Source organism: Thunnus albacares, chromosome 14 (assembly GCF_914725855.1).
Source record: "Thunnus albacares chromosome 14, fThuAlb1.1, whole genome shotgun sequence".
Taxonomy (NCBI): Eukaryota; Metazoa; Chordata; class Actinopteri; order Scombriformes; family Scombridae; genus Thunnus; species Thunnus albacares.
Genome location: NC_058119.1, coordinates 10929041 through 10954350, shown reverse-complemented (window position 1 = coordinate 10954350; position 25310 = coordinate 10929041). Strand labels below are relative to the sequence as shown.

The window sequence follows — 25310 nt, the reverse complement described above, 5'->3', positions numbered from 1 at the left end:
CCTCTTACTTACTCTTCCTCTATTATTTCATCATCTCCCTCCCCTGTCCATCGCCCCTCTCCTCCCTCCTCTATCTCCTCTCCCCCCCCCCCTGTCTGTCTTCTTCAGGGAACGGAGAGCTGAGTAATAAGGAGTTCATAGCCATTATGAAGCAGCGGCTGATGCGTGGGCTGGAGAAACCCAAGGACATGGGCTTCACTCGTCTGGTGCGCGCCATGTGGAAATGTGCCCAGGATACCGCCTGGGACTTTGCCACACCAAAGACATAATAGAGACAGGAGGCAGCATGCGAGCGTGAGACAAAGACAGCGTGTGAATACAACACCGGTAGCATCAGTGGCATTCTCCTTCCACAGGTCTCAAGAATTTAAATAGACAATTAATGCAACAAACTCAATAAGACTACAGCTCCGAGGGGCATCATCAATCATTAACGCATGTCAGTGTAGTTCAAGCTATCAATATAGTTACTGAAGCATGCTGACGCAGCACTGTGTGTCCCGAAAGGCTTTCCCAGCATGTCTTTCTAAGGCATCATGGGTATTTGTATATTTATGTCTGCCATATTCTGTAGAGGAATGCCGCATCAGCAGGTATCTGTGTGACCCTTTTTCAAACGCCAAAATAGCACTTTTATATCTGTAGTTAACATGTTTTACTGCAAAAGGCAAGACAAGAAGTGAAATCAATCTCGTTTGACCTTTAGTTGTATAATGCCGCAGGACGTCTGTCCTATACTGATGACAGACACATTTCTTTGGTGGGGACACGGACCCTCAAGTCTGTAATCTTGTTAGCTCCTCTTTGTTCAGCCTGTTAGCTCCAGCTGCATCCTTACTCCTAGCATTTTGGCTCATAAAGGATCAGTGATGCTTGTCTCGCCCTATAATATATTGTTCAAAGTGTGTATTATTCTGATTATTATTGCTCCCTGAAACACTTTATATAAGACGGATGTTTAAAAAAATGCTCTATTAAAGATGTTTTTAATAATGTAAAACTGATTACACTTACATGACTGTGTTCTGCATGGTGTGTAAGTTGGATTGTTGTCTTGTTATGTTCTCATTTTCACTCTTTTGGGATTAACAAGACTAATCTATGGGGCACCAAAGAAGTCATTTGTCGTGTAATGAAATGGGGTGTAAGATTTTTAAGCAGAATGAATGGCTGATTGTATGCAGCGGCTTTGAGAGCGTGCCAGAGGAAGAAAAAGGATGGTAATGTGTGTGTGTGTGTGCAGAAGAGCAGTCAGCAGTTTTGTCTAATTAAAATGAACAGGATAGACAGTCCTAGGCCTCTGCTGCCCATTAAAAGATTGTCCTGCAGCTCCTCTGTACACACACTGTGCTGCATTGGCCTGAGACGAACTGACTGGCTCGCTCACTTGCACACGGACACGCTGCGACTGACAGGCGGAAGTGGTACTCAGGAGTGATTGTTAGGCAGGAGATAAGGTTGAAGAAGCTCAAGTCTGGCATTGCAATCACATGGAATGTAAGATGCTTTTAAGATTCTTCACAGTTGCTTCAGCTCTGACAGGCCAAACCACAAAGACATTCAATTTACAAAGATACAAAACTGATGAAAGAAGTAAACATTTGAGAAGCTGGAATCGGCAAATGATCGAGTTTCTCCCAGTTGACAAATCGATTAACCAACACATTTTTTCAGCACTAGTAACATCAAAGCAAAACGTTGACTTCTTATGCTTTCAAAACCTTGCCTTAAAAAAAAGGCTCTTGTGGCTCATAGTGGCTAAATAGAGTTCAGCATGCCTCCAAGTGCATCGAGTCTCCTGACAACAATTCCATCTGCACTGAAAAATTGCCCAGTAACAGCTCTAGCTGATCTGCACACCCCCTTCTCAACAGCTCAGCCATATAAACCCCAAGCAAGAACGCTCTGTAAGATTTCTCTGCTCGGTGAGCGCTGAAGCAACACTCAATGGTTAACTGTTGTCAGACTTGGGAGCAAGGCTATATTTGGAGTGACTGCAGAACTCCCTCCTAAGTCAACAGTTCTTTGTGTGTATGCACAGAAATGTACACATTCCCAGTACGGACAGTGCATGAACTGTTCTTAATGTGTGCGCTAGAATGAAGCTTTTTCTTCATGCTGAATGCAGTGAGTGTTTGCTTCATTAGGTCATCTGTTCTGTACCATCTGTCATGTCATTAAAAAACTTTGTTATTATTGCATTAATGTAAGTAAGGGCCATATAGAAAGGCCAACTAATTGGCAAGTAGTAATGTTGTCTCTGCAGATCCAGGCTACTGCAGTCACCAGGGCTGTTTAAAGGGACTTAGAGGAATCAAAAGGGGAAAAAATCATTTATTTTCTGATACAATCCACCAACTTTGCACCACTGTTGCCAGTTTTATTGCCAACATTGAAAGACCACTATCTGTGCTTTGCAAGAGCAGGGAATTTCAAATTTACCTCTGCTGTGCTGTAAAATGCTGCGGGGCATCAAGGATTTAAAGCAGATTTCAGTGGGAGCCACAGCTGAGTGTCATTGGTGTTAAAATGAAACAAAATGTGTTTACAGATGAGGTGTAGCTTTAGTTGAGCCATATGGCGTCCCATGTGTGATATTTAAATGATGTGAGGATTTATAATATCCAAAATCTCTGGTTACAGTAAATGTTTTATTGAAGAGGTAAGAGCTGCACTTGTCCAAAACCAAAAGAAGTTGGTCACTATGAGGAGCTAAGACCAAACAAATATACTGTTGTAGTTTATAAAGCAGCTAGCACCTATATGTGACTACCAAACTCAAAAGAGGTGGAGGTGAAGAAACATCTTGTGTTTTCTCTGAGTCTTCAATTTGTAACTACATTAATGTAAACTATGTAATGACAATTTCTAATTTCTAATTATATGTAAATAATTAGAAATTAGAACAAAGAGAAATATGCAACTCTTGCACCTTCAACCACACTGGAACTTGAATGTTAGAACTTAATCATTGTGTCATCTATTGTTATCAATTGAAAAATATGCTCATTTACAAGAAGACTCAAATATAGTTGAAGTGGTCGGTGTGTTGATTAGCAGCAGGGGGGTCTAACTGAAAAACACGACCATTTAAATACATGTAAGGGCTAATGGACTGCAGGTAAGTTATAAACAACATCTGCAAATCCTAACAGGCCTCAACTGCCTGACTTCACCCTTGTTTAGAGTGAAACAGAACATTCGTCACACGTAACCTAGTCCAGTACAGGACACATAACAGGAATAGGCAGTAATGCCTGGACATAACAGCCAGCCTCATAACTGACCATGGTATGAAGTGATAATGTGAAAGTTCACATTATTATTGAAGGTCAGTGATGCCTGACTGCCATCTAGTGGCTTTAAGGAGAGTTTCAGGTTTACTTTCTGAGAATTTGGATCATTTTCTAATCTGCATACCTCCAGAGGAAGACCTGGCATGAATGGACTGATTGCATAATACTCCAAGTCTTTGAAGTACATGTATCATGGATTTGACTGTAAACTGGACTATTGCTTCATATCAGACCTAGTGACAGAAGGCATTTTTTGATCAAAAAAAAAATCTGTGTTCTATCTGTGATAGACAAAGCGGCACATGTACGTGACTATTTAAGTCATCCCTTACCATTCTTCGTAAAAGTATAGTGTCAGCACTGAACACAGGTCTAAGAGAAGCTGCTTTAAACAACAAGTGAGAAGTATCAGTATCAATTTGGAAGAAGAAAAACATTTCATGGTTCCAAATCATACCAACATTTAATGTCAGGTCTTTAATTACAGTTACAGTACAAGACTTGATCATAAAAAAAATGAAAGCAGTACACAAAAAGTCAATTCAACTGAAACAACATGGCTCCTGATTATGTTGGTGAATAATAGATTCCATAACAATAAACAACAGAATAGAGAGGTTGACAGGAGCATCCTAACATTCAAAGCAAAATGGCTTGTAAATAGCATGGACAAAACATCTGAGGTCCTAAATGTTGAAATGGAATAAAATGTAATAAATACACAGCATAAAATGTAGTCTTACTTGCTAAACGTCCTCATGTAATGTTAAGAGAAAAAAACCCAAGTACAGACCCTCTCTAGTCTCCATGTTTAAAGATGGCCAAATAAAAATGAACATACAACCAAAGAAACACCAAGAATCCATGTGATCCGTTAAAAATCTATTTCAGCCTTTTTCTTAACACATAATAAAGAACCTGTTGGGATGGATGGCTGTCTTTCAAACATAGATAAATGAGAATGAAAAGTTTGTTAGAAAGAAATTACATTTGTCACTTGAGAATAAGGTACAGGGTTAAAGTCAAAATACAAACAAAAAAAAGGGGGGCTCAACATACAAATTGGCTTTTTTACCATTAACTGGTGGCCTTCAGCCACCTAGTGGCTATAAGTGTAATAATGTCACATGGATGTCAAAGTCACAGCTGCAAACATCTTTCTCTTGCTGCCAGAGCTCCACTAAACTGTTGCTTTCAGATCACAGATCAAATGAATGGTGTCCATTACAAACTAAGGGCAAATAACTGCATCTAAGTGCCAGCTCAGCTCTACAGGTCACATTCTTCTGTCAGTGTACTGCTGCTACAGGGAGGTGATGGTAGAAGGACTGTTAACCGGGGGGAGGAAGCAGACAACTGGTAGTCCTGATCACACAGGTAGAATACAGTTCAGGTGAGAGAGAGTGAGAAGGTGCTCAGTCACTGTCAAACTTGATAGAGTTGACCGAGGTAGAGATGGCTCCACCACGGTAGCTTCCCCTCTTCTTCTTTGTCTTTTCGTGGCGAAATGACTTTCCTTTAGTGAACCTGAGCACATCGTTGGCTTTCTGGCCCCAGTCACCTTGGGCTCCATACTGGAATAGCAAAGACAAATGAACGTGTTTGACAGCTTCGCCTCAGCAATCTAAATGTGCAGTACTGCTGAAACAGTTACTGAACTCACCTTCGCGTCAAAAGAGTTGTCTGCAAGACGTGGATCCACCTCTACTTCCTCTTCTCTTATTCTTCGGAAAGGTATGTTGGAAGACTGAAAGACAGTTATTTTCATTACATTATATCTTTTTCCTACAAAAATACTTACATCCAGCAGCCATAAGAGTTGTATTATGCTATGACTGATGTGGTTTTAGAAACATACATGGTAACTCGGGCTTAAGGCAACTCTTACCTTCTTATTGGCTTTAGGAAACGTCTGTGGTGTGGTTGTTGTTTTCTTGTTATTTGGTGTCTTGACATCTGCCTCTTCCTCTTCACTATCTGATGACTCTTCATCCCTTTTTCGCTTTCCATTGGTGCCTGAATGAATCAAGAGGAAAAAAAAAGAGTTAATTACATCACACTTAAAGGCCAACTAAAGTGGGGTAAAAAGAAATGTGGCCACATCACGTTCAGTTACCATTTGTCATGGGGGTGTTGGGTGCTGTGGCCGCTTTACGTGGTGCTTCCTCCTCATCTGATGAACTGTCTGATGAGCTGCTGCTGCTGCTCTCCTTGGGTTTAGCTACTGGGGTTGTCTTGGTGGATGCAGCTGGTGTGGCAGGTTTCACAGTACTTTTACTGGCCTCCTCCTCTTCTTCAGAGCTGCTGTCACTGGATGAGGACTCGGCTGGTTTTGCTGGAGCCTTGGCTGCCTTGGGTGTTGCTGCCTTGCCGTTGGTGACAGTTACAGACTTGGCAGGGGTGGTGGTTTTGGTCTCCGCCTCAGAATCTGAGCTATCTGAGGAGTCAGAGCTGCTTTCCTCAGCCTTCTTTTTCGGAGCTGGAGCTGCCTTCGCGGCTGCGGGCTTGGGTACCGGTGCTGCCTTCTTGGCTTCCTCCTCATCACTGGAGCTGTCGTCACTGGTGTCTGCAGGAGCCTTGGTGGCACTAGCAGCAGGTTTCTTGGCGGCTGGAGCTTGTTTTTTCACTGCAGGTTTGGCTGCCTCATTCTCAGAGTCTGAGCTGTCAGAGTCAGAGCTGCTTTCTGCTGCAGCCTTTGCTGCAGGAGTAGCAGGCTTTGAGGCTGGGGTGGCAGGTTTAGCTGCTGCAGGTTTAGCCTTTACTGGTGCTTCATCTTCAGAGGAGGAGTCAGAGTCAGAGCTGCTCTCTGCTGCAGCCTTTGCTGCAGGAGTAGCAGGCTTTGAAGCTGGGGTGGCAGGTTTAGCTGCTGCTGGCTTTGCCTTAGCTGGTTCCTCATCTTCAGAGGAGGAATCAGAGTCAGAGCTGCTTTCCGCTGCAGCAGCAGGCTTTGCAGCAGGGGTGGCAGGCTTTGAGGCCGGGGTAGTTGGTTTAGCTGCTGCAGGTTTAGCCTTGACTGGTGCTTCATCTTCGGAGGAGGAGTCAGAGTCAGAGCTGCTCTCTGCTGCAGCAGCAGGCTTTGAAGCCGGTGTAGCTGCAGCTGGCTTGGCCTTGACTGGTGCCTCTTCCTCATCAGAGGAGTCAGACTCAGAGCTGCTCTCTGCTGCCTTGGCAGGAGGTTTAGAAGCAGCAGCAGGCTTTGGTGCAGCTGCAGCTTTAGCAGCCGGTTTTGCTGGAGCCTCATCTTCAGAGCTGCTATCTGAATCTGTGATGAAAGACAAATAATATTTTTGAACATTTTGCAGAAAGGTAAACATGAATGTATGTAACAAATCAGGGGTGACAACAGAAATTATTTTCAAGCCCTAACTGCCTGTTCTCATGATGAATTTTATATGGTGAATACTAACCTTGATTCTGCCCCAAACTGACAGGACATTTAAGCTTTTAGAGCAAATACTCAAAAATGATGAACTCGCATGTTCAAAATCAGGTGTGTCTTACCTGAGCTTGAGGACTCATCTTTTTTAGCTGGGGTCGTCTTAGCGGGTGTGACTTTAGCTGGAGTAGCCTTAGCTGGAGTCACCTTCACTGCAGGTTTCTTCACCTCCTCTTCCTCGTCTGAGCTTGATGAGTCTTCAGAGTCTTCCTTTTTAGCAGGTGCAGCCTTGGCTGGTGCAGGTTTGACTGGGGTGGCTTTAGCTGGGGTGACTTTGGCTGCAGGCTTCTTTGCCTCCTCCTCATCTGAGCTTGAATCTGGAAAGACATGGGTACGTTGAAAAACATTTGTCACGCGCATAGGATCACGCTGAAGAGAAAATCACTGACTGGAATCCTGATCGTTACCTGAGCTGTCAGAACTGGACTCCTGCTTCTTTGCAGCGGGTTTGGCAGGAGTGGTCTTCTTTACCGGTGCAGGTTTAGCTGTGAGGAGTATAATGTTGTTAGAAACATCAGCACTGACAGTTCAAAATGAGAAAGGTGGGGCACTTCTTACCAGCAGCTTTCTTCTCTTCTTCCTCATCACTGCTGTCATCACTGCTGTCTGAGGAGTCGCTGTCTTTGGCCTTGCTGGCTGCTGGTGCAGCTGGAGATTTCTGGACTGAAGCAGGAGGTGGGACTGCGCTGTACGCTCCTACAAAGACAGAGGTAGGTGATCAGCAGCGTAACAAATAGCCCAGGACCTCAGTGCTAACTTTACGTACTAGACAATGTTTTAAAATCATTCCTGATTGGACCAGGTGATCCGTTCTTCAGGTAGGTCACACTATATGGTGCAAACACGGTGCCATGGACAGGAAGTATAGAAACAGTTATGGGGAGGAATAAACAGTGTTGGGGAGGAGGGAACATCATGTGTCATGGTAATCATGGCTTCAAGAAGCAAACAAGCTTTAATCTTATATTTGGACTACACAGCAAAACTAAGGAAATGGACTTGGATTAGTTTTTGAACAAGAAAAAGATGAACAGCACAGACACTATACTTTGCAAAAGAAATGTAAGAGTAATTAAAAAAGGTAAATGGGCTTGTTCATGGACACTTAAATATGTAACTACTTTCCATCTAGCACTGTATGACTGTATAGCCATTACAACAAATATCAGCTGTGCACTGATTGGTGACTGTCACTCAAATCATTGTGAGCACAGTCAAACCTTCCCTGATGGTCACTGTTGCTTCCAGCACCTCACACCATTTGTACCGGGACGTTACTGTGCTGTTTTTGGGTAGTTTGGGGAAGCTATTGGACATGCAATATTTAAAAAAATTAACACACCTGCTTTGGGTTTTTTGCTAGGTGGAGCCTCATCTTCAGATGAAGAGTCTTCGCTGCTTGATTCAGCAGCAGCAGCAGCAGCAGCAGCAGCAGCAGCCTTCACTGGGGTGGGTTTGACTGGAGCCTATCAGGACATGTGAAATATTATTTACTGATTTAACTTGTGCTACATTATTCTAACCTCTGGAATAAAGACAAAAACATGTAGCAATATTTAGGGGTGGCCTGAGTCTTTGGCATACCTTGGCTGGTTCTTCATCTTCAGAATCAGAGGAACTATCTTCACTGCTGCTCTCTTGCTTTTTCTGAGCTGCACCTTTAGCAGCAACAGCAGCTTTTGGTGCAGCGGCAGCAGCTGCCTTGGGTTCTGTTAACCATAGTTAAATGAGGTAAATTAGATCAAACATTATCAGCTTAACTTTAGTTAGCCATTAATAACAGTTGCTTTATACCATACTTAAGACATGTGGCTATAAACTCACTTGATGTGGGAGCTTTGGCAGCCTTCTCATCCTCAGAGTCAGATTCTTCACTGCTTGAGCTGCTGTCTTTCTTCCTTGTGCCTGCAGCAGCAGCAGCAGCAGCGGGCTTCACAGGGGCCTACAAGCAGAAAAATACATTATAATAATAACATAGACCCACCATTGTCTTGCAGCAATGACTAGATCTGAGAATTGTTCATTTAGATGTTTCTGCCTACCTTAGCAGGAGCCTTTGCAGGCGCCTTCTCGTCCTCAGAGTCACTTGAGTCTTCACTGCTGCTGGATGCAGCTTTAGCAGCAGCTGCTGCTGCTGCTGCTTTAGGCACCGCCTTGGCTGTTAAAATAAACATTGTAGACAAGGTTTCAGAATATAACATTACATACAACATTACTGACAAAATTTAATTTAAATATATTGATATTACCTGCAGGGGCTGCCTTTGTTGGTTTTGTGACAGCTTCTTCATCCTCGCTGCTCGACTCTTCGCTGCTGGAGCTCTCTGCACTGGTTTTTGCCTTCTTGGCTGATGGACCGTTGGTAGCTTCAGCTTTGTCAGCAGGTGCTTTCCTTTTCTTGGCTTCAGGAGACCTAGGATGACACATAGAGACGTATTAAAAAGGAAAATTTACACTAAAAAAAGAACAAATCTGTCATTCCTCAAAAACACACAGTTTAACTACATTTCTAAATATAGCCATTTTCTCCTGAAGCTTAACAGAAGATAGATCGCATTACTGATGTTATCGAGAGACTTGTAGCGACAACTCACAGTGAATAAACTCCAGGTTATTGTGACAGCACCGGTGGGAGTTTTAGAAATATATTTTTAAAAAAGGGAAAATGAACATATATCAATATGATTAAAAGTTGCCCATGTTAGCAAAATATCTAATCATCAACTGTTGTCCATGACTCTAGGCCAAAACATTTTAGTGGATTATGGAGATATGTTCTGAGTCACAACTGTGAGCCTGATAAGCTCCCAGGGTCAATCACAAATTCATACATCTGTCCACCAGCTAATCTTTGTGTCATGTGATCATGCCAACAGCTCCAGTACTGCTGTTTGGAGATATTAGCCTTAGAGTCCAAAATGCAGAGTCAAGCCTGCTTTAGGATAGACTTGAGCAAAACAAACAAAGTTCAACATTACAGATTTCTGAATATGGCCGTTTTCTCCTGAAACTAAACAGAAGGTAGATCACATTGCTGATGTTATCAAGAGACTATCCTGTAGCTCCTGCACAGAGAGTGACAGCACCAATGGTGATTTTGTGGATCGATCTTTAAAAAAATGGAAAATTAACATGTATCAACATCACTATAAATGCGCCACGGTTGGCCAAATGACTAATTTTCAACTGCTGCCCAGATGTTAAACATTTGAGAGGGACAAGCCAGAGGCTGGACTGTATTTTACAAGTTTATTGGTATTAGAGTAATACAAATTCATAGTTCATAATTCAAGTTCATAATTAAAGGACAGAACGAAAAAGACAAGTAGCAACTTACTTCACCCAGAAGTTGAAGATGTTTACAAGGCTTTCTTCATCTTGATCTTGAGGATTCTGTAGAAAAAGAGATAACGTCAATTTTAGCCAATCCAGCTATTTTAAAATATGCAGAATTTAACAACTAGCTGTAATAACACATAACAGTCACTATCTAACGGTGGAAAAAGATAAGTTCAGGATAAACAACTAGCAGTTTATATAGGGGTGTCCCTCCACGTGCTAACACCACGAGCGGCTGCACGGTCTCCACGCACAGCTTTAAGGCTCCCATACAGCCTATTTAAAGAAGTTCACGTGAGAGCACCTGGAGACAGACAGCGCGTAAAACCGGCTGTCAGCCACAAACCTGCGAGCCTCTTACCACTTTAGTCTGTTTGAGAAACGCCTGCGCCGCCTTGCTGAACTTGTTCTCCAGCAGGAACGAGTAAACACATTTATAAAGATCGCTCGGCACCGACTTCTGCGCCGCCATCTTTGACACCACGCTTGGACAGGAAGGAACGGAAGTGAACGGAACCGTCTCTTTGTGGGCGTGTGCGCAGGCGCATAATGACGACGAAAGAAGAAGAAAAAAAGCGAGATGGTTCACTCTGTTTAAGAAAAAAAAGATAACAACGTTTGAACGAATCTGTCCAGAATTAATTGATTCATTTCACCCAAAGTTAATAACCAGAGAAACACATAAACACTGACTGTTCGTTAGCAAATACCATCAGTCATAAACTGCATTCAACCTCCACTGTTTAACTAATTATTTATTGCACATGTAACATTTCATTTTCCACAATATTTCATTTCAAGTTTTATATCCCATTTCAAGACTATTAATATGCCATTCTTTATATAGATTTTAAATTTAATTTTTTTCATTTAATTTTAGTACTACTTTGTTTATTTTATTATTTCATTATTATTATTACCTTACTCTTGTTGTATTTTTATTCCTTTATATTGCGTTTGTGGGGGAAAACACCAAGACAAGACTTAGCTAATAAACAGATTGATTCTGATAAAAGTGATAGCTCTGTATTTACAATGTTTCATCTCGGTGGTACCCAGGAATCGAGGTAGAGTGAGACATCTGTTGCTACTTCATCTTTCTCTTCGGATCCCACGTGTTCATATTAAATATCGATATTAAAAATAGCATTATAAAAGTTTAATCGGGCGTTGTTATTATTTATGCACCACAGTTTATACATTTTATCCTGTTTTTTTTATGTATATTAGCCATGTTGTTGTCAATTTATGATATTCAGAGGGAGAGGAGGGAAGAGTCACTAGGAGGGCTCTCTTTAGTTTTTAAGTGACACGAGTTTATTGACTAAAATTTAAAAAATAGGGTAAACAACATGATGTTACATACTTGTACAGTAGGTGGCGGTATGCGCCGTAAAGTTGTTTACGATTCTCCAGTAAACCGAGAAAAGAAGAAGATATGACATGCGCATGTTTTATACGTCATAAGCAAAGACCTTTCCTGTTCCTCGTGTCATAACATGGTCGTCTTTGAACAGATTAAACTGGTAATGACACCAGCCTAGTACAAGCTGAATTAAACGTGTGGATTTCGCGGATTTCTTCCCCGAAGCGATGCCTCGTTACGAACTGGCCCTGATCCTGAAGGCGATGCAGCGGCCGGAGACAGCGGCTGCTCTCCGGCGGACGGTGGAGACCTTGATGGAGCGGGGCGCAGTGGTGAGAAACCTGGAGAACCTCGGAGAGAGACTGCTGCCCTATCAGATAACCAAACACAACCAGAGGCACAGCCGAGGGACTTACTTTTTGGTCGATTTCTACGCAGCTCCCAACATCCTCACAAGCTTCCTGGATCACCTGCACCGTGATGTGGACGTGGTGAGGCCCACCGTGCTGAAGAAGGACACTCAGGTGTCCGGTCAGAACGGCTGTGGACCCCAGCAGTGATTGAATGTAAGGAAGGGCCGATGAGGATAAAGCCAAGTGCATCAGAAATAACTACGCATCTGTTTAAACTTGAAACCAACAGCAGGTGTTTGAGCAGGAGTGATGTTTTCATCCAGACCTTGTGCACAAGTCGCCAAACTCCTTGTGTCTGTACTGTACATGCAACTGGTCCCTTTAGGACTGTGATGAGAATATGTTCACCACTAAAAAAAATCTGTTGTATCTGTCACTTAAGAAAAAGTCAAGCATAATGACATCTTCCTACCACAGGATAGCACACAAGTCAAAAGTCTACCAATGACATACAACCAAGAAGAGACGTTTGTGACACTGTAACACATCCAGAGTTTTACTATTTGATATAAATTAATATATTAAAAGCAAATGATGAGAGTAATTGGAGTACATTTATTTTCTGTTCATCAACAAAGCATTAAGTATTACCTGAATTAATGAGAAGTAATGCATTGCATGGTTTTAAAACCCTGTCTATATTTGAAATTGTTGGGCTCGGCAGCTCTACAGAAACCCTTGTGCTGTTCTTATGTGGCAGCAGAGCTCTTCCTCAAAGAAAATAGATTCTCAGCTGACTTAAGAGCCATAAAATTTGTATCAACTAATAGATTAGTTCATTTAATTGAACAATCTGTGAAATTGTTTCATTTTCAAGTAATGGCATTAAGCTGATAATTGAAATGCTATAACCAAGAAGAATAATATTCAAAACTACAACGCAATTCCCAGATTGTAAAATGAACCTTTTGACTTCCTTATAGTTAACAAAGGTGAATAATTGTTAACGGGTTTCAAGGACAATACAATGACAGTAGAGCCCGGCCAATACTGGATTTTTGGGATCAATACTGATATCAGGGAGTAAAAAAATTCTGATATTGATACCGATAATCTTCCATATACAGAATATACATTTTTTTGCAATGATCCCTCAAATGTGGTCATCAAACACTTGTGACGAAGATATGTAATGGAGGAGTGACATTTTATAGTTTCACAATTAACTTTATTGTGTAAAATGAGAGTGCACTAAAACAGTAAACTTTACTGGGAATTTAATAATTAATAATAACATATAACTATAAATAGAAAACATGTATATATTAACTTGAATTAAGAAAAAGGGTCAAATATACATAAAATGCTGCCTATATAACTTTTTAAAAAAGGAAATAAAAATATTAGCGCATATCGGACAACATATACACTGATACTGATATATCTGTGAGAGGCCAGTATCAACCGATAATATTGGCTGACCGATATATCGGTCGGGCAAAGACCAGTGAAGATTTTGACACAATCTTAAAGCAATGACTCTTACACTGAAAAAACATCAGACAATATGAGTGAAAGGCAGAAAGAGCAAAAACATTTGAGCTGATCATAGATACATTGTATTGGTATAATAGCATTGACAATAGTTGATAAGAAATTGCAGTACAGAAATTCCAAAGATATATTGAAGTAATTTAGAAAGTATGGTGCCATTACATAGTTTGTCCACTAGAGAGCACTGACATTTTGGTTGTTGTTTTTTTTTTACTGTAAAATGTCCTGCTTTGTACCGGTACATGGTTACAATTATTTAAAAAACAAATTTAGATGTATTGGCTGATACATCATTTCTCTCAATTATTGATATTGGTATCCAGTATGGGTCAGGAACAGTTAAATTATTTCATAAAATGTTTTCATGCAGTCGATCTCCTTTACCCACTGTTTATGGAGATCATGCTGTGCTGTAACTTAACCCCATATAATAGTTGTTCTTTTTGTTTTACAGGTTCACAGCTCATATCCAGAAGATGTACAGTGTGATGCTTCCCTCTTTGAACTTTTCCATAGTTGTTGACCTGCAATTTGATGCTATGTCACAATAAACTACTTTTTTTTTCTACCTTAGTTGCAAGTTTTGATTCCTTTCTTGTCAAAAAATGTCAGACAATCTGCTCCACCACATGATGCTTAAAAATGAGATGACAGTTTCAGTTACTTTCATTTCCGTCTTATGTATGGGTCATGCAGTTCTGAAACTTTGAAGTGATATATTAGTCACCCGGGCTTAGTCACTGTCCTTTAAATAATGACACTATGACTCTAACTGTCCGAATTTGGGTGAATTGTCCTCATCAAACTAAACCACCCTGCATGACTCGATGAGATCAAGGTCACCAGTGTTTTTCAGTGAACTTTCTCAGACATGTTGAAATTTATTGGTTTCCTGGAATGACATTTATTACATATAACAACTTTATGTTGTGTAAATCCACCTTTGCTTGGTCATTCTTTATCCACAAACATACAGTAATAATCACAGCATGCATTTATGGACCAGGGACAATTTATGTAGGTTTAGACAGTTTTAAATCAGTAGTTAGGAGTTAATCTTGTCTTGTCTCTTATGATACCAAGGAAATGTAAGTGTGGAAATGATAAGTTTTACACCCATTACTGGAACTTCTAATGTGCGAAGTAAAATCCTAGTGTTTAACATCGAAACATAAAGCTGTAGAATAGAGTTTTCTCTAAGGCTGCAACTAACGATTATTTTCATTATCGATTATTTTCTCAACTATCAGTTGTTTTGTCCATAAAAATGTCAGAACATGATGAAAAATGTCCTTCACTGTTTCCCAAAGCCCAAGGAGACGTCTTTAAATATCTTGTTTTGTCTACAATAGTCCACAACCCAAAGATATTCAGTTTACTGTCATAGACGACTAAAAAAAAGTCAGGATGTTCACATTTGAGAAGCTGGAATCAGAGAATTTTGACTTTTTTTCTTCTTAAAAAATGACTCGAAACGATTGATCAATTATCAAAATAGTTGGCAATTAATTTAATAGTTGGAAACTAATCAATTAATTCTTGCAGCTCTAGATTCCACCAAACACTCCTAACCAATGCACGATTAACTCACATCTCACTGGTTGCATTGGGCTGGTAAATATATTTATATGTATTTGAATTTATAAAAAATAGTAGTATTAAAGCAGTAAAAGTTTTGAAGGACTTGATCTTTGTTACGAATGATCACATCAGAGACATCAGGGTCGAGGCAGAGTCACATGTCTCTCTGAGCAGTCAGCTGACAGTCAGACATCATAAAGCCATCAGCGGGACTCTCCGCCTGCATTGCAGTGTTCACCTCCTGGCTGGTCTGCCTCATCCAACGCACAGATATCAGAGGAAAACAGCGGAGTCATGCTGCTTCTTACTCTACTTTTCGTGTCTACAGGTAACGCCAACACCTATGGCAAAAATTAATATTGTGCAAACTGTCGGTTATACGGTTGAGGCGGTTGTCAAGTTACAATAAAGGTTATTTGGTTGTGTAACTAAGTGCGTTTCAACATCAAAAGGCGGAAGCGTCACAAGTAGCTCTGGTAAACATCAACAAACAGGCTAGCTAATTTAGCTAAATACCGCCTAATATGCGATATTATTTCAGAAACAGACATCGGGTGTTTGTCTTCATTAGATTCGACAAATTTGCTAAATGTGTAAAGAAGTTAAGTGAGTCTTCACAAGAGGATTGAAGACGTTATTGTTCGCCCACTCCCGTTGGTAACGGCTCGGCTAACGTTAGCATGAAAGCTAACGCCTGGAGGCTAATTGAACACTGCTGTAACATTAGCCTCACATTGGATTGTTGAAAAGCCTTATGTTACTGTTTGTTTTTTAGCTATCTCGGACCACCGCCTTAAAGCTATTCTATTGCCCATGCAACTGTTTCACTGACACTTTTTTGAGATAATGTGTAAAACAGAGAAAACATTCAACCGAACATAACGTTCGGTTGAATGTTTTCTCATTAATCGGGTCTGTTGAACCTGGGCCCTAACTCAGTAAACATCTGTGACCAGCTAACAGTTCATATATTATATGTGGTCGTGTGCTTCGTTGACCTTGTTTAGTTTTAGGAGGAAGTATAGGAAGGGTATGACTACCAGCATCTGTCATATCAGTTTTTTAATAAACTGCCATTCCAGTTTTAGAGTTTTGCTTTCAGTCTTAATTCTTCTAGGGGTTTTTTCTAATGGGACCTGTATCTACATGTCTACATTTGGCCTTTTGCCACTAGCTAAGCCGTCAGTTTATCTATATGTTCAGATAAAACTGGGTCACTGCAAACGACAGATAACTTGCCGCTGCAGTTATGTTTTGCTTAAATATATAGGCAACCAGGCTATTTATATTATTTATTGATGTCTTGGCCTTGTGGCATTTGAAACATGGTCCTGAAATGAATTTCATTTGTTTACTTATCAGAACACAAGTTGTGGTTTCGTGCAATCCACTGGAAATATTGGTTTCTTTCGGCATTTGGACTTTGTGTATGCAGTGCTTATCTCATGTCTGACTTCTGGTTAAATGTAATGTGCAGTTTCACATTCTTGCATGTGTTTGCTGCAGAGACATTCCTAAGTGCTGCAACACTAACACATAGTAAATGTTATGTATACTTCTATTAATCTTTGTTGGGTGAAACTAATGTGTAGCCCGCTACACTGAAAATGTGCCACAGGTCGCTTGCTGTTGTTGAACAATGTTATGAGACCTATTAAAAGCCTTTTGCGTTTCACTTGGTCATGTGATGTTGATTCACTCACATTATTAGTTTGCTGCATATACAGGCCCATACATGTCAGTCTTTTTCGCTGACTACTTATAAAACTTATGTTCTGGGTTTACAGTGATCTGTTTTTTTTTTTGCTGTGGGTAATTACATAAAGCAGATAGAAAAACACAACATATTGTATATTTTCTGCTACTGTATATGGCCCAGATGGGTGTAAATGGTTAACTGCAGTACATAAATCTTGTGGAGAAATGCCTTCCTTTCTATAACAGCCAGTCTGCTGAGAACAGCTTGTTATTTTGTGTGAAGGCTCATGTGACTCTAGTGGAGGGTTGGGTGGGTGTGACCTGCCTGCAACTGTATTGGCATGAATGCTGAGCAGGAGGGGCTTTACGGTGGTGTAACTGGGTTATTGAATGTTTGTCAGTGTAGCCTGATCTGTATTGCCAATTCTTTACAGTTATCACAAGATAATTCTTGACAGTTATCACAAGATATGCAAGAGGTGCACAAGTCCAGTGGCTGACCTTTTCAGTCACTGGACTTGTGCACCTCTTGCATACTGATCAGCTTACACTCTGAGCATTAGCTGTTGTGTTAAGTTTGCTTTTATTTTCTATTATAGACATGTTCATCTTTACAACACTTTAGTCTTTAGTTTTTTCTTAAACGTGTTTTGAAAGAGTAATAGGAAAAAAAACAGGAAACAGTGTTGAAAGGCATTTGGTGCTTTCCCACATCACCTTTTCCACCTCACTGAAATGAGGAACTGTGGGGAAAAAAACATGTTTTTTTGTGTGTGTGCATTGGACCAAACGTTCATTTGTTTCAGCATCTGGGACAGTAATGTATATGTAAATGATCAGTTCCCCCCTATGGTCTATTGCTTAGTGACTGGTATACGCAGGCTGAGCGTGGGAAATCATGTCAGATTTAAATTTAGAGGCATATATAAATGTGGCTTAGCAATGTGAGCTAACAGGATTTAGTGTATTTTCCTTGATAGCAGTTATAAAACAGTAAGTGCCACAATGCTCGCTGTGTGACATAGTTCTAGTTTCACAGAGAAACCCACTGATTTTCTTGCATCACACACAAACAAGACTTGTTGCATTTGGTCAGATTATGGATGTTGTGAGTTGACATAGATCAGACTGACGTAGCTGATTGAGTCTGTCTACAATCAATTGACAGGTGATTGACAAGGGTACGTCTTTTAATGAAATGTCTGAGCTGAGAAGTTCAGATCAAATTCAAAATACATGGCTGTTAACTTTCACAGACAAAGTATGCTAAAGCTGACGTGGTTTAGGTTGACCTTTTTATAGAGTTGTAAAATTAAACCTGCGGTGCATTATCAAAGTTGAAAGAATTATTAACAACTTCCTCCTTAATATCTTAGACCTACATTGTTTTGGGGAAGTTAATGAATCTTGAACTTCCCCGTCTTGTCACTGTAGCATCACCAGACAGATCAAAAGGTGAAGTAAAACCATACTTTCAAGTTGCCTTACCAGAAATTCAATCTGAGAAAATGTTGCTTGTTCCATGTTTATAATCTCTAATCTACAATCTAGATGATACTTGATAAAATATCTGCAGTGCCTCCTAAAGGAAGAAAGTGAATAAGAAAATGAAATTGGAAAATTAAAGAGCATTTCTGCCGTCTACCTATCAATATGTGGGGTGTGCTTTCTGATCTCTGCAGTAAAAGGATCTCATCAGTATGAAATTTGACTTATTTGTCTACTTTGCAGCTGTAGCCACCCCTCTGCTGGGCACTGAGCAGTGCGCTCGTGGTCCCCCCTACTGGTGTCAGAATGTAAAGACGGCGTCTCTCTGTGGAGCTGTGACTCATTGCCAGCAGAATGTGTGGAACAAGCCCCAGATGGTGAGGCTCTGATTTTTATTTATATTCATTTTATTAAAAATGTGAAAACATATCAGACACAGAACACACATGCTCCTCTTTTTCAAAGTTTCACATGTTTCTTAATTATGGTTTGGGTGTTCTGTACATTTTGAATTATGTGACAAATAAATAATTCATTTACACACCTTGTTTCCTGGTTTCAGAAATCTGTGCCATGTGACTTGTGCAAAGAGGTGTTGATGGTGGTGGAGCAGATTCTGAAGGACAATGCTACTGAGGTAAGATTTAAAAAAAAAAAACAAACAAACAAACTGTTACCTACTTTGTCACAGGAAACTCATTTACTTATCAGAGATGAACTCTACTTTTCTATAAAAAGAAATAAATAGCCATATTTTCATAATTGCAGGCAGAGGTTCTCGGGTACCTGGAGAAGGCCTGCCAGCTCATCCCTGATCAAGGTTTGACTGCAGAGTGCAAGGAAATGGTGGACGACTACTACCCCATCCTCATAGGAATCATCACTGGAGAGCTTGTGAGTACAGGCAACCTGTTTTTCCAGGATTTGGCCTCTTTTCAGTATAAAAATATAGAGTGAAAATCTGTGGTGGAATGTCCGAGGTCATAACAATTACCGGAAATAACATTTGTTAGTAAAACAAAGGTCTGAATTTAGAACCGCATCAGAAGCTTTCAAATAAGCTGTAAACTAGTTTTGACAAAGATCTTATTAAAGCTTGTTTGGGGTTGATTTGTCTGTCAGTGTATTATTCTGCTTCATCTTAGACTCTTGATTAAACGGCTCATCTGCCCGTCGGTGTCAAAGACAGCGAAAACAGAAGTGGCTGTGAGTGAAGTGCAGGGAGCTGAATAAGGACTATTGATAGGGAAGTGAGCCCAAGTCTAAATGGGAACAGAGTAGTCATTGTGTAATACTAAACCCCATGACTGGGAGCATTAGTTGTAGTTTTCTTTGTTTTAACTCTCACCTGCTACTTCTCCCATGGGAACAAAAGAGACAGTTCTTTAAAGATCTCATAAAAACAAAACATTAGTTTTAGATAATTTAGATGATTTAGATGATTTGAATTTGCACACTTGACTGTGCAGGTCATCCAGGCTTTAAAGGTAGGGGTTCATTTGTGCTTACAGTTGACAGATTTTTAAATAAAGCACTTATCAATCACAGTTGACTGTGCATTGATGCCATCTATAAATGTTCTGACGAGGCGGTCCCGGGTGTTCACTCTTAAACCCCTACAGATCACACCATAAACACTATACGCCCAGAAATGGTCAAACCCAATGCAGCTACTGTGTGCAATGTTAGTCCACTGGCTCATTAGATTCAAAACGAGGAACTGCGCTTTACCCGTGTTAGTTCAGGTCACGTTGCATGGAGCTTCAGGTCAGTCAGCACAGTCTGGTTATGTCAATGGAATCTGCGCAGTCACCTATCTGTGGTGTCTTGGGAGTCTCAGGGCCATCTCCCTGACCTTGGTTACCCTGACAACACCGGCTCACTCTTTATCAGGATGGCTCCTGCTTTCCCCAAACATCCAGACACAGCTATTCACCCAAGGAGAGGAGCCATTGTCTCTCTCTGTAAGGTTTACTGTTGCTTACTCTGTGACCTCAAGGTCCATGCTTGACCCAGTGTAACTCAATTTGTAACCCCTAAAGTTAGAATTTTCTATAACAGAAATTGTTTTAATGTGGTGTGTTTTTTTTTTTTTTTTTTTTTTAGGAGGATCCTGCTGTGGTGTGTGGAGCCATGGGACTGTGTAGCTCTCAGCAGGCAGCCCTGGCTCAGGCCAAGGAGCAGCTCATGTCCAATGAAATCCCTCAGGTTGACCTTTCCCAGCGTGTGGCTCCCTTCCTGCTCAATGTGCCCGAGCTCCTCTATCCTCAGGAGAGCCCCAAGCAGGAAACTCCTAAACAAGAGACTCCAAAACAGGTGCACTGTTAAAATCCTCTCAGCACCCACATGGACAACAATATGTTCTCCACATGACGAATATTGTTTCTCATTTGGCCCTGATTATTACTCCTCTGTAGGGAAGCGATGATGTTTGCCAGGACTGCATTAAGTTCCTGACTGACGCTCAAGCAGAAGCCAAGGCCAACTCCTCATTTATCGACTCTCTGATTGCGAATATTGAGAGCCAGTGTGACCTGCTGGGACCAGGCTTATCTGCAATGGCAAGTCTTTTTTTTTTTTTTTCTTCTTTTTAAAAAAAAAAAAAAAACCAAAAAAACCCCAAAACATAAAGGCTGCATATTGACTGTTTTTCCTCATTGCAGTGCAAGCAGTATGTCAGCCAGTATGGCACCCTTGTTGTGCAGCAGCTCATGTCCATGGTGAGTCTTCCAACCCTCCCACTTCATGTGATTAACTGATTTTTTTTTTTTTTTTTTTTTTTTTTAAAGAAAGTTCAGGAAAACTTTATTGTGTTTATTGCATACTTAAGCTACATTATAACATAAACAGTCATTATATTCTAATCCTCAACGATGAGCTTAATGAACTGGTCATCAAAACTAACGAGTCTGATAATATTTTTGGACATTCTGTTGATGCTAAGCTCATATGCAGTCTTGCAGCACCACCTGGCCTGCTGACATCTTTAAATCGTTTACTTTTTTCCCCCCCGTCTTAATGTCTGTTGTCATTTTCGCCTGTGTTCCTTCTTTACTTTTCTCCCCCCCCCCATTCATGTTGTCTTGCTCTGTTTTCTCCTGCTCTGGGTTTTTGTGTGCTGCTCCCCAGGAACAGGTAGGTCTCTCTGTGTTCAGCCTGTAGCATCTTAACCCCTTAGCTCTTGCTTCTTGTGCTGTCCACTCCTAGCGCTACTCACCTGACTCTGTAGTGATGCATGTAAATGGTCTAATTTTGAGTGTTACTACTGTATTAACATGAACATCTTACTTGTTTGGTTAATGACTTGACACTTAAGTGACGCGGCAAAGGGCCACATTAAGCTCCTCTTCTGTTTCCCCACATTAAATAAGCATACAGCGCTGTCATACTTGAAGAATGTTTGGATCTTGTGATGTGTGCTTGGATCTTATAGTTTGCACAAATAAGTCAACTGAGAGATGCGCTAGTCTTTATTAACATGGAAGTGGCTATCCTCATCAGAAAAAGCACCATCTTTATTGTACTATACATGGCTGTTCTTTCTTTTAACACTGTGGCTGATCTTGTGGAATGCCTCAGAGTCGGTAAACATTTGCCAGTATGGATGTGTGTTGGTGTGTGTTTGGCACTGGTAAAAGACATGGCATAAGACCTTTTTTTTTTATTGTGGGTTTTTTTAAACATGGAATTATATGCCTATTGCATGGGTGGTATTGCTGTGGAATGGTATGCAGATTACAAACATGGTTTATACTAGCTGCATGTAATGTGGCAAGTTTTGTAGACCTTTGGCTGTGTATCTTAAACATACTCTGTTTCCGTCTTCAGCAACCCAAGGAAATCTGTGTCCACGCTGGCTTCTGTGATGAGATGAAGAAGTCTGTTCCCATGCTGAAGCTGCTGCCTGCCATGAAGGTTGTACCTGCTGCCAAGCTTGTACCTGCTGTCAAGGTTGTACCTGCTGCCAAGCTTTTCCCTGCCACCAAGGTAGAGTCTGCCACTGACAAGTCTGCTAAGGTAAGTCATGGTGCGAGTGGGTAGACCTGGTTGCCTATTTTTTTTTTATCAGCACTCGATATTGATGCAAGATCTTAAAAGTTTTGTACATACACATAAGACACTCCCTCTGTGTATTGCAGCCCATGGTGCGAGTCCGTGATTCCCCAACCTGTGCCATCTGTGAGTTTGTGATGAAACAGTTGGAGAGCATGTTGGAGGATCAGGCAACAGAGGTAGGACATGTGTTACTAGATGTATCAGATATGGTCATAAAAATAAACTCTACAAAGCTGCTGCCAACATACTGTTGGTGCAGTTAGTCGGACTCAGCTCTGATGTCAGACTGACACATCTTGTGTCTCAGGAGGAGGTGATCAAAGCTGTGGAGAAGGTGTGCGGACTTCTGCCCTCCTCTCTGTCTGGCCAGTGTAAGGACCTGATTGAGACCTACGGCCAGGCCATTATTGAGCTGCTGGTGCAGCAGGCTGATCCCAAGACTGTCTGCACAGTGTTGGCACTCTGCAATGATGCCAGACGCGCATATGTCCGTAAGTTCTCACTCTTCACAGCACGCTGAATGAAAGTTTTAGATGTTACAGGAATTATGTGCTAAAGCCATATTAGAGATATTACAAATAAGCTTTTTATACTGACACAAGAACAAGATTACACAGGAAATTATCGTGAATGTTTGCATCAAAATGCCCACACATGCCAGAATCTTGTAACAATGTGCTCCATGTCAATTATATGTAATTAGAGTTGTGCTTTACTGCTAAGTTGTGCTATTTTTTTCCATTTTTGGCTGGTCCTGTAAAATGTCAGCTGCTTATTTTCAGTTCTCTTTTTATAGTGTTTAGTTGGCCTGATTTTTGGTTTTTGTGAGCTCTAAAATAAAACTTTTCTACAATTCAGAGAATACTCTGCTAGGCTTAATTTCAAAATCTGTTTTTACATATGCATCGGTGAAGCCCAAGGTCTATTTCCTCATGTGGGGAATAACACTGGTTTCTGTTCTGCTTCTAAGCTGCACTGGACCAGACTCGCTTTAAGGCTGGTGGCTACTGCGATGTGTGCAAGATGGCCGTCACTTACATTGATGGCATTCTGGAGAAGAACGCTACAGAGGCAGAGATTGAGGAGGCTGTGAGGAAAGTATGCAGCTTCCTGCCTGACTCTCTCCAGTCTGAGGTGAGTGGTTGCATTTTCTTACCTTTTGTGTAACATTAATTCTCCTGAGCCTCACATTAACCCCTCTGTGTCTGTGTCAACAGTGTGACCAGCTGGTTGAACAGTATGAACCAATGCTTGTCCAGCTGCTGCTCCAGATGCTCGACCCCGACTTTGTGTGCATGGTAAAGAGCCAATTGAATTAATTTATAACAAGACAAAGGAACACTTTATCTTCATGGTTGAGATGCTTTGAGTTTCTTGTTTGTCAGGAAACATTATTATTCACTTAATCCAGGAAGAATTTAAATCATTCCTATTGTCATGTCAATTTGCATACTTTTTTTTTTTTTTTCATAAGTTGTTGGTAGCGGATATTAAATTGAACTGGCTTGCGCTAAAGTCCTGCAGCCCAGTTTAATATATGAGCTATGTGTTTTATTTTCAACAGAAAGTGGGAGCCTGCCCTGAAGCTGTGCGCAAGCTGCTGGGAACAGAGCAGTGCAGCTGGGGACCTGCATTCTGGTGCAAGAACATGGAGACAGCAACTCGGTGCAATGTAAGTAGTCCTATTCTGACACGCAAACACGCATTTGTAGACTCAGACTTCTTGAGTTTGTCATGAGAATACACTTTTTCATTAAGGGTATGACTCTTGAGGGACAAATTGTCACTGACAAACTGCAGTGACTAAATGCTTCTTACTGTGTTTCATATCACAACTGATTCTCTAAAGCTGTAAAATTTTAGGAAGATTGCTTCATAGGGTGTGTCTAACCGCCTGTTTGTGTCTTTCAGGCTGTGGCTCACTGCCAACGCCATGTGTGGGTATAGAAGAAGAGGAAGACCAGGACAAATTGGCCTGTAGGGAATTAAAAGAAAAAAATACTGTAGTGCTGCTTCCCACTTTTAATTTGTGTCCTGTTTTCTTTTTTTTTTAAATAGAGTTAAATGACTGCAATTCATGTTTAAATTAACTTTGATATTTTGAATGATGTCATGATGGAAAGGGACTGGACATATATTTTTTTTGTTTGTTTTTTTTTGGGAGGGATAGGGGAGGATTGATTACGTGTATAGCAGCCTGCAGCTCAGTCTGTTCTTGCTTCACTACGAGCAGATGTTACAAAGCTTCACTGTAGAGCTTTGCAGATTTGTTTCATTTGGGTTGTACTTACCTATATTGCTTGCCTGGTGTGGCACATGTAGGAACACAAATTTCAGTTTCACATGTTGTATAATGTCGACAGAGCATCAGATGGCTGATCTGATGGTTTGTCGACGCCCCCCAGCTGTATTTGATTCCTCCTCACTGGAGGAACTGAGACAGCTCAGTGTGTTAAGAATGACATTAATATTGTTACTTTTAGCAGTATGTCCAATCCTACAACAAATTTATATTTTGTGGACAGATAGAAAATGTGTTGATGTTTGTTTTAAGGAGCTGATATGGAGGTAATAAGATGGTCTGTGTGTACCTCCCACTCACCTCCCATTGTTTGCACTCTTCCTACTGTTTGTAAATCACGGCTTTTCTAACGTTCAGAAAGCATCTCGAATTCGTCTGCTTCATACCCTGAGCAAACTGTCAGTTGATCTGTAAATTTTTAACAATTAAAGTGATCCCAAATCCACTCTTGTTTCATTTTCCCTTTGCTGACACTGTACTGAATAAAGCTCTGTTCTTATCAAGTCTGTCATATACACCTACTGGCTTGTTTATTACAGTTTGGCAACACACTCCAAGTGTGCAACATATTTGCAGACCAGCCCACTGAATTCTGGGAAGTGAGTAACTAGTTTTATTGTTTTCAAACAGGTCAAGGTGACGCATCAGATACTCTGAGTTCAGGGTTAGGCTCAGAGTTAACAGGACCGCAAATACAGCAGAGTTGTTTAGCTCACTTGGCAATGAACTCAGCATTCTAACAGTCGCCCAGTTTCTCCAAATGTAACGTTATTTTAATCAAAAACTGTAGTTAGCGATCTCAAATATTAGCCGGATTTGCACAGAAAGTAACTGATAAGCA

The 25310-nt window shown here is 40.8% G+C and overlaps 4 protein-coding genes across 9 annotated transcripts in view; 3 read left to right on the top strand and 1 right to left on the bottom strand.

Annotated features, from left to right (window-relative positions):
- Nucleotides 1-1000, top strand: part of micu1 (mitochondrial calcium uptake 1) — a 32556-nt gene extending 31556 nt beyond the window's left edge. For all 4 annotated transcript variants that reach the window (XM_044373706.1, XM_044373705.1, XM_044373704.1 and 1 more), the window contains one exon: nt 109-1000. In XM_044373706.1, coding sequence (XP_044229641.1) covers nt 109-269 — 161 coding nt within the window. In that variant the 3' untranslated portion in view covers nt 270-1000. The remainder of the gene's footprint in view (nt 1-108) is intronic.
- A 2740-nt stretch (nt 1001-3740) lies between these two features.
- Nucleotides 3741-10607, bottom strand: nolc1 (nucleolar and coiled-body phosphoprotein 1). 2 transcript variants are annotated; one of them, XM_044373702.1, is made up of 15 exons: nt 10433-10607; nt 10070-10125; nt 8982-9145; nt 8775-8890; nt 8557-8674; nt 8317-8441; nt 8075-8198; nt 7291-7428; nt 7140-7217; nt 6798-7049; nt 6236-6558; nt 5413-5989; nt 5185-5312; nt 4960-5043; nt 3741-4870 (listed from the first exon to the last, which is right to left on the bottom strand). In XM_044373702.1, the coding sequence occupies exons 1-15, from the start codon at nt 10541-10543 to the stop codon at nt 4712-4714; spliced, it is 2553 nt and encodes an 850-aa protein (XP_044229637.1). In that variant the 5' UTR covers nt 10544-10607; the 3' UTR covers nt 3741-4711. The 2 variants fall into 2 exon arrangements, with proteins under 2 accessions (XP_044229637.1, XP_044229636.1); XM_044373701.1 differs by having other exon boundaries at nt 5413-6558.
- Nucleotides 10608-11307: 700 nt separating this feature from the next.
- On the top strand, nt 11308-13917 carry mrps6 (mitochondrial ribosomal protein S6). The gene is made up of 2 exons (XM_044373723.1): nt 11308-12003; nt 13799-13917. The coding sequence occupies exon 1, from the start codon at nt 11665-11667 to the stop codon at nt 11995-11997; it is 333 nt and encodes a 110-aa protein (XP_044229658.1). The 5' UTR covers nt 11308-11664; the 3' UTR covers nt 11998-12003; nt 13799-13917.
- A 1202-nt stretch (nt 13918-15119) lies between these two features.
- LOC122997005 (prosaposin) lies at nt 15120-24914 on the top strand. 2 transcript variants are annotated; one of them, XM_044372876.1, is made up of 15 exons: nt 15120-15253; nt 18355-18488; nt 18674-18748; nt 18880-19005; nt 20218-20427; nt 20529-20672; nt 20775-20831; nt 21241-21246; nt 21940-22128; nt 22251-22343; nt 22475-22658; nt 23138-23301; nt 23385-23465; nt 23732-23839; nt 24079-24914. In XM_044372876.1, exons 1-15 carry the CDS (start codon nt 15220-15222, stop codon nt 24112-24114), a joined length of 1641 nt encoding a protein of 546 aa, XP_044228811.1. In that variant the 5' UTR covers nt 15120-15219; the 3' UTR covers nt 24115-24914. The 2 variants fall into 2 exon arrangements, with proteins under 2 accessions (XP_044228811.1, XP_044228812.1); XM_044372877.1 differs by lacking the exon at nt 21241-21246.
- Nucleotides 24915-25310: the final 396 nt, after the last annotated feature.

Excerpts from the sequence above, each read along its gene's own strand:
- nolc1 (XM_044373701.1), bottom strand. The coding sequence starts at position 10,543 with ATGGCGGCGCAGAAGTCGGTGCCGAGCGATCTTTATAAATGTGTTTAC. Across the intron at positions 7,429-8,074 it reads TAGCAAAAAACCCAAAGCAG|GAGCGTACAGCGCAGTCCCA; the intron begins GTGTGTTAATTT and ends CTGTCTTTGTAG. Across the intron at positions 6,559-6,797 it reads AGATGAGTCCTCAAGCTCAG|ATTCAGATAGCAGCTCTGAA; the intron begins GTAAGACACACC and ends CTTTCATCACAG.
- mrps6 (XM_044373723.1), top strand. The coding sequence starts at position 11,665 with ATGCCTCGTTACGAACTGGCCCTGATCCTGAAGGCGATGCAGCGGCCG.
- LOC122997005 (XM_044372876.1), top strand. The coding sequence starts at position 15,220 with ATGCTGCTTCTTACTCTACTTTTCGTGTCTACAG. Across the intron at positions 22,344-22,474 it reads TGGAGGATCAGGCAACAGAG|GAGGAGGTGATCAAAGCTGT; the intron begins GTAGGACATGTG and ends CTTGTGTCTCAG. Across the intron at positions 23,302-23,384 it reads CTGACTCTCTCCAGTCTGAG|TGTGACCAGCTGGTTGAACA; the intron begins GTGAGTGGTTGC and ends CTGTGTCAACAG.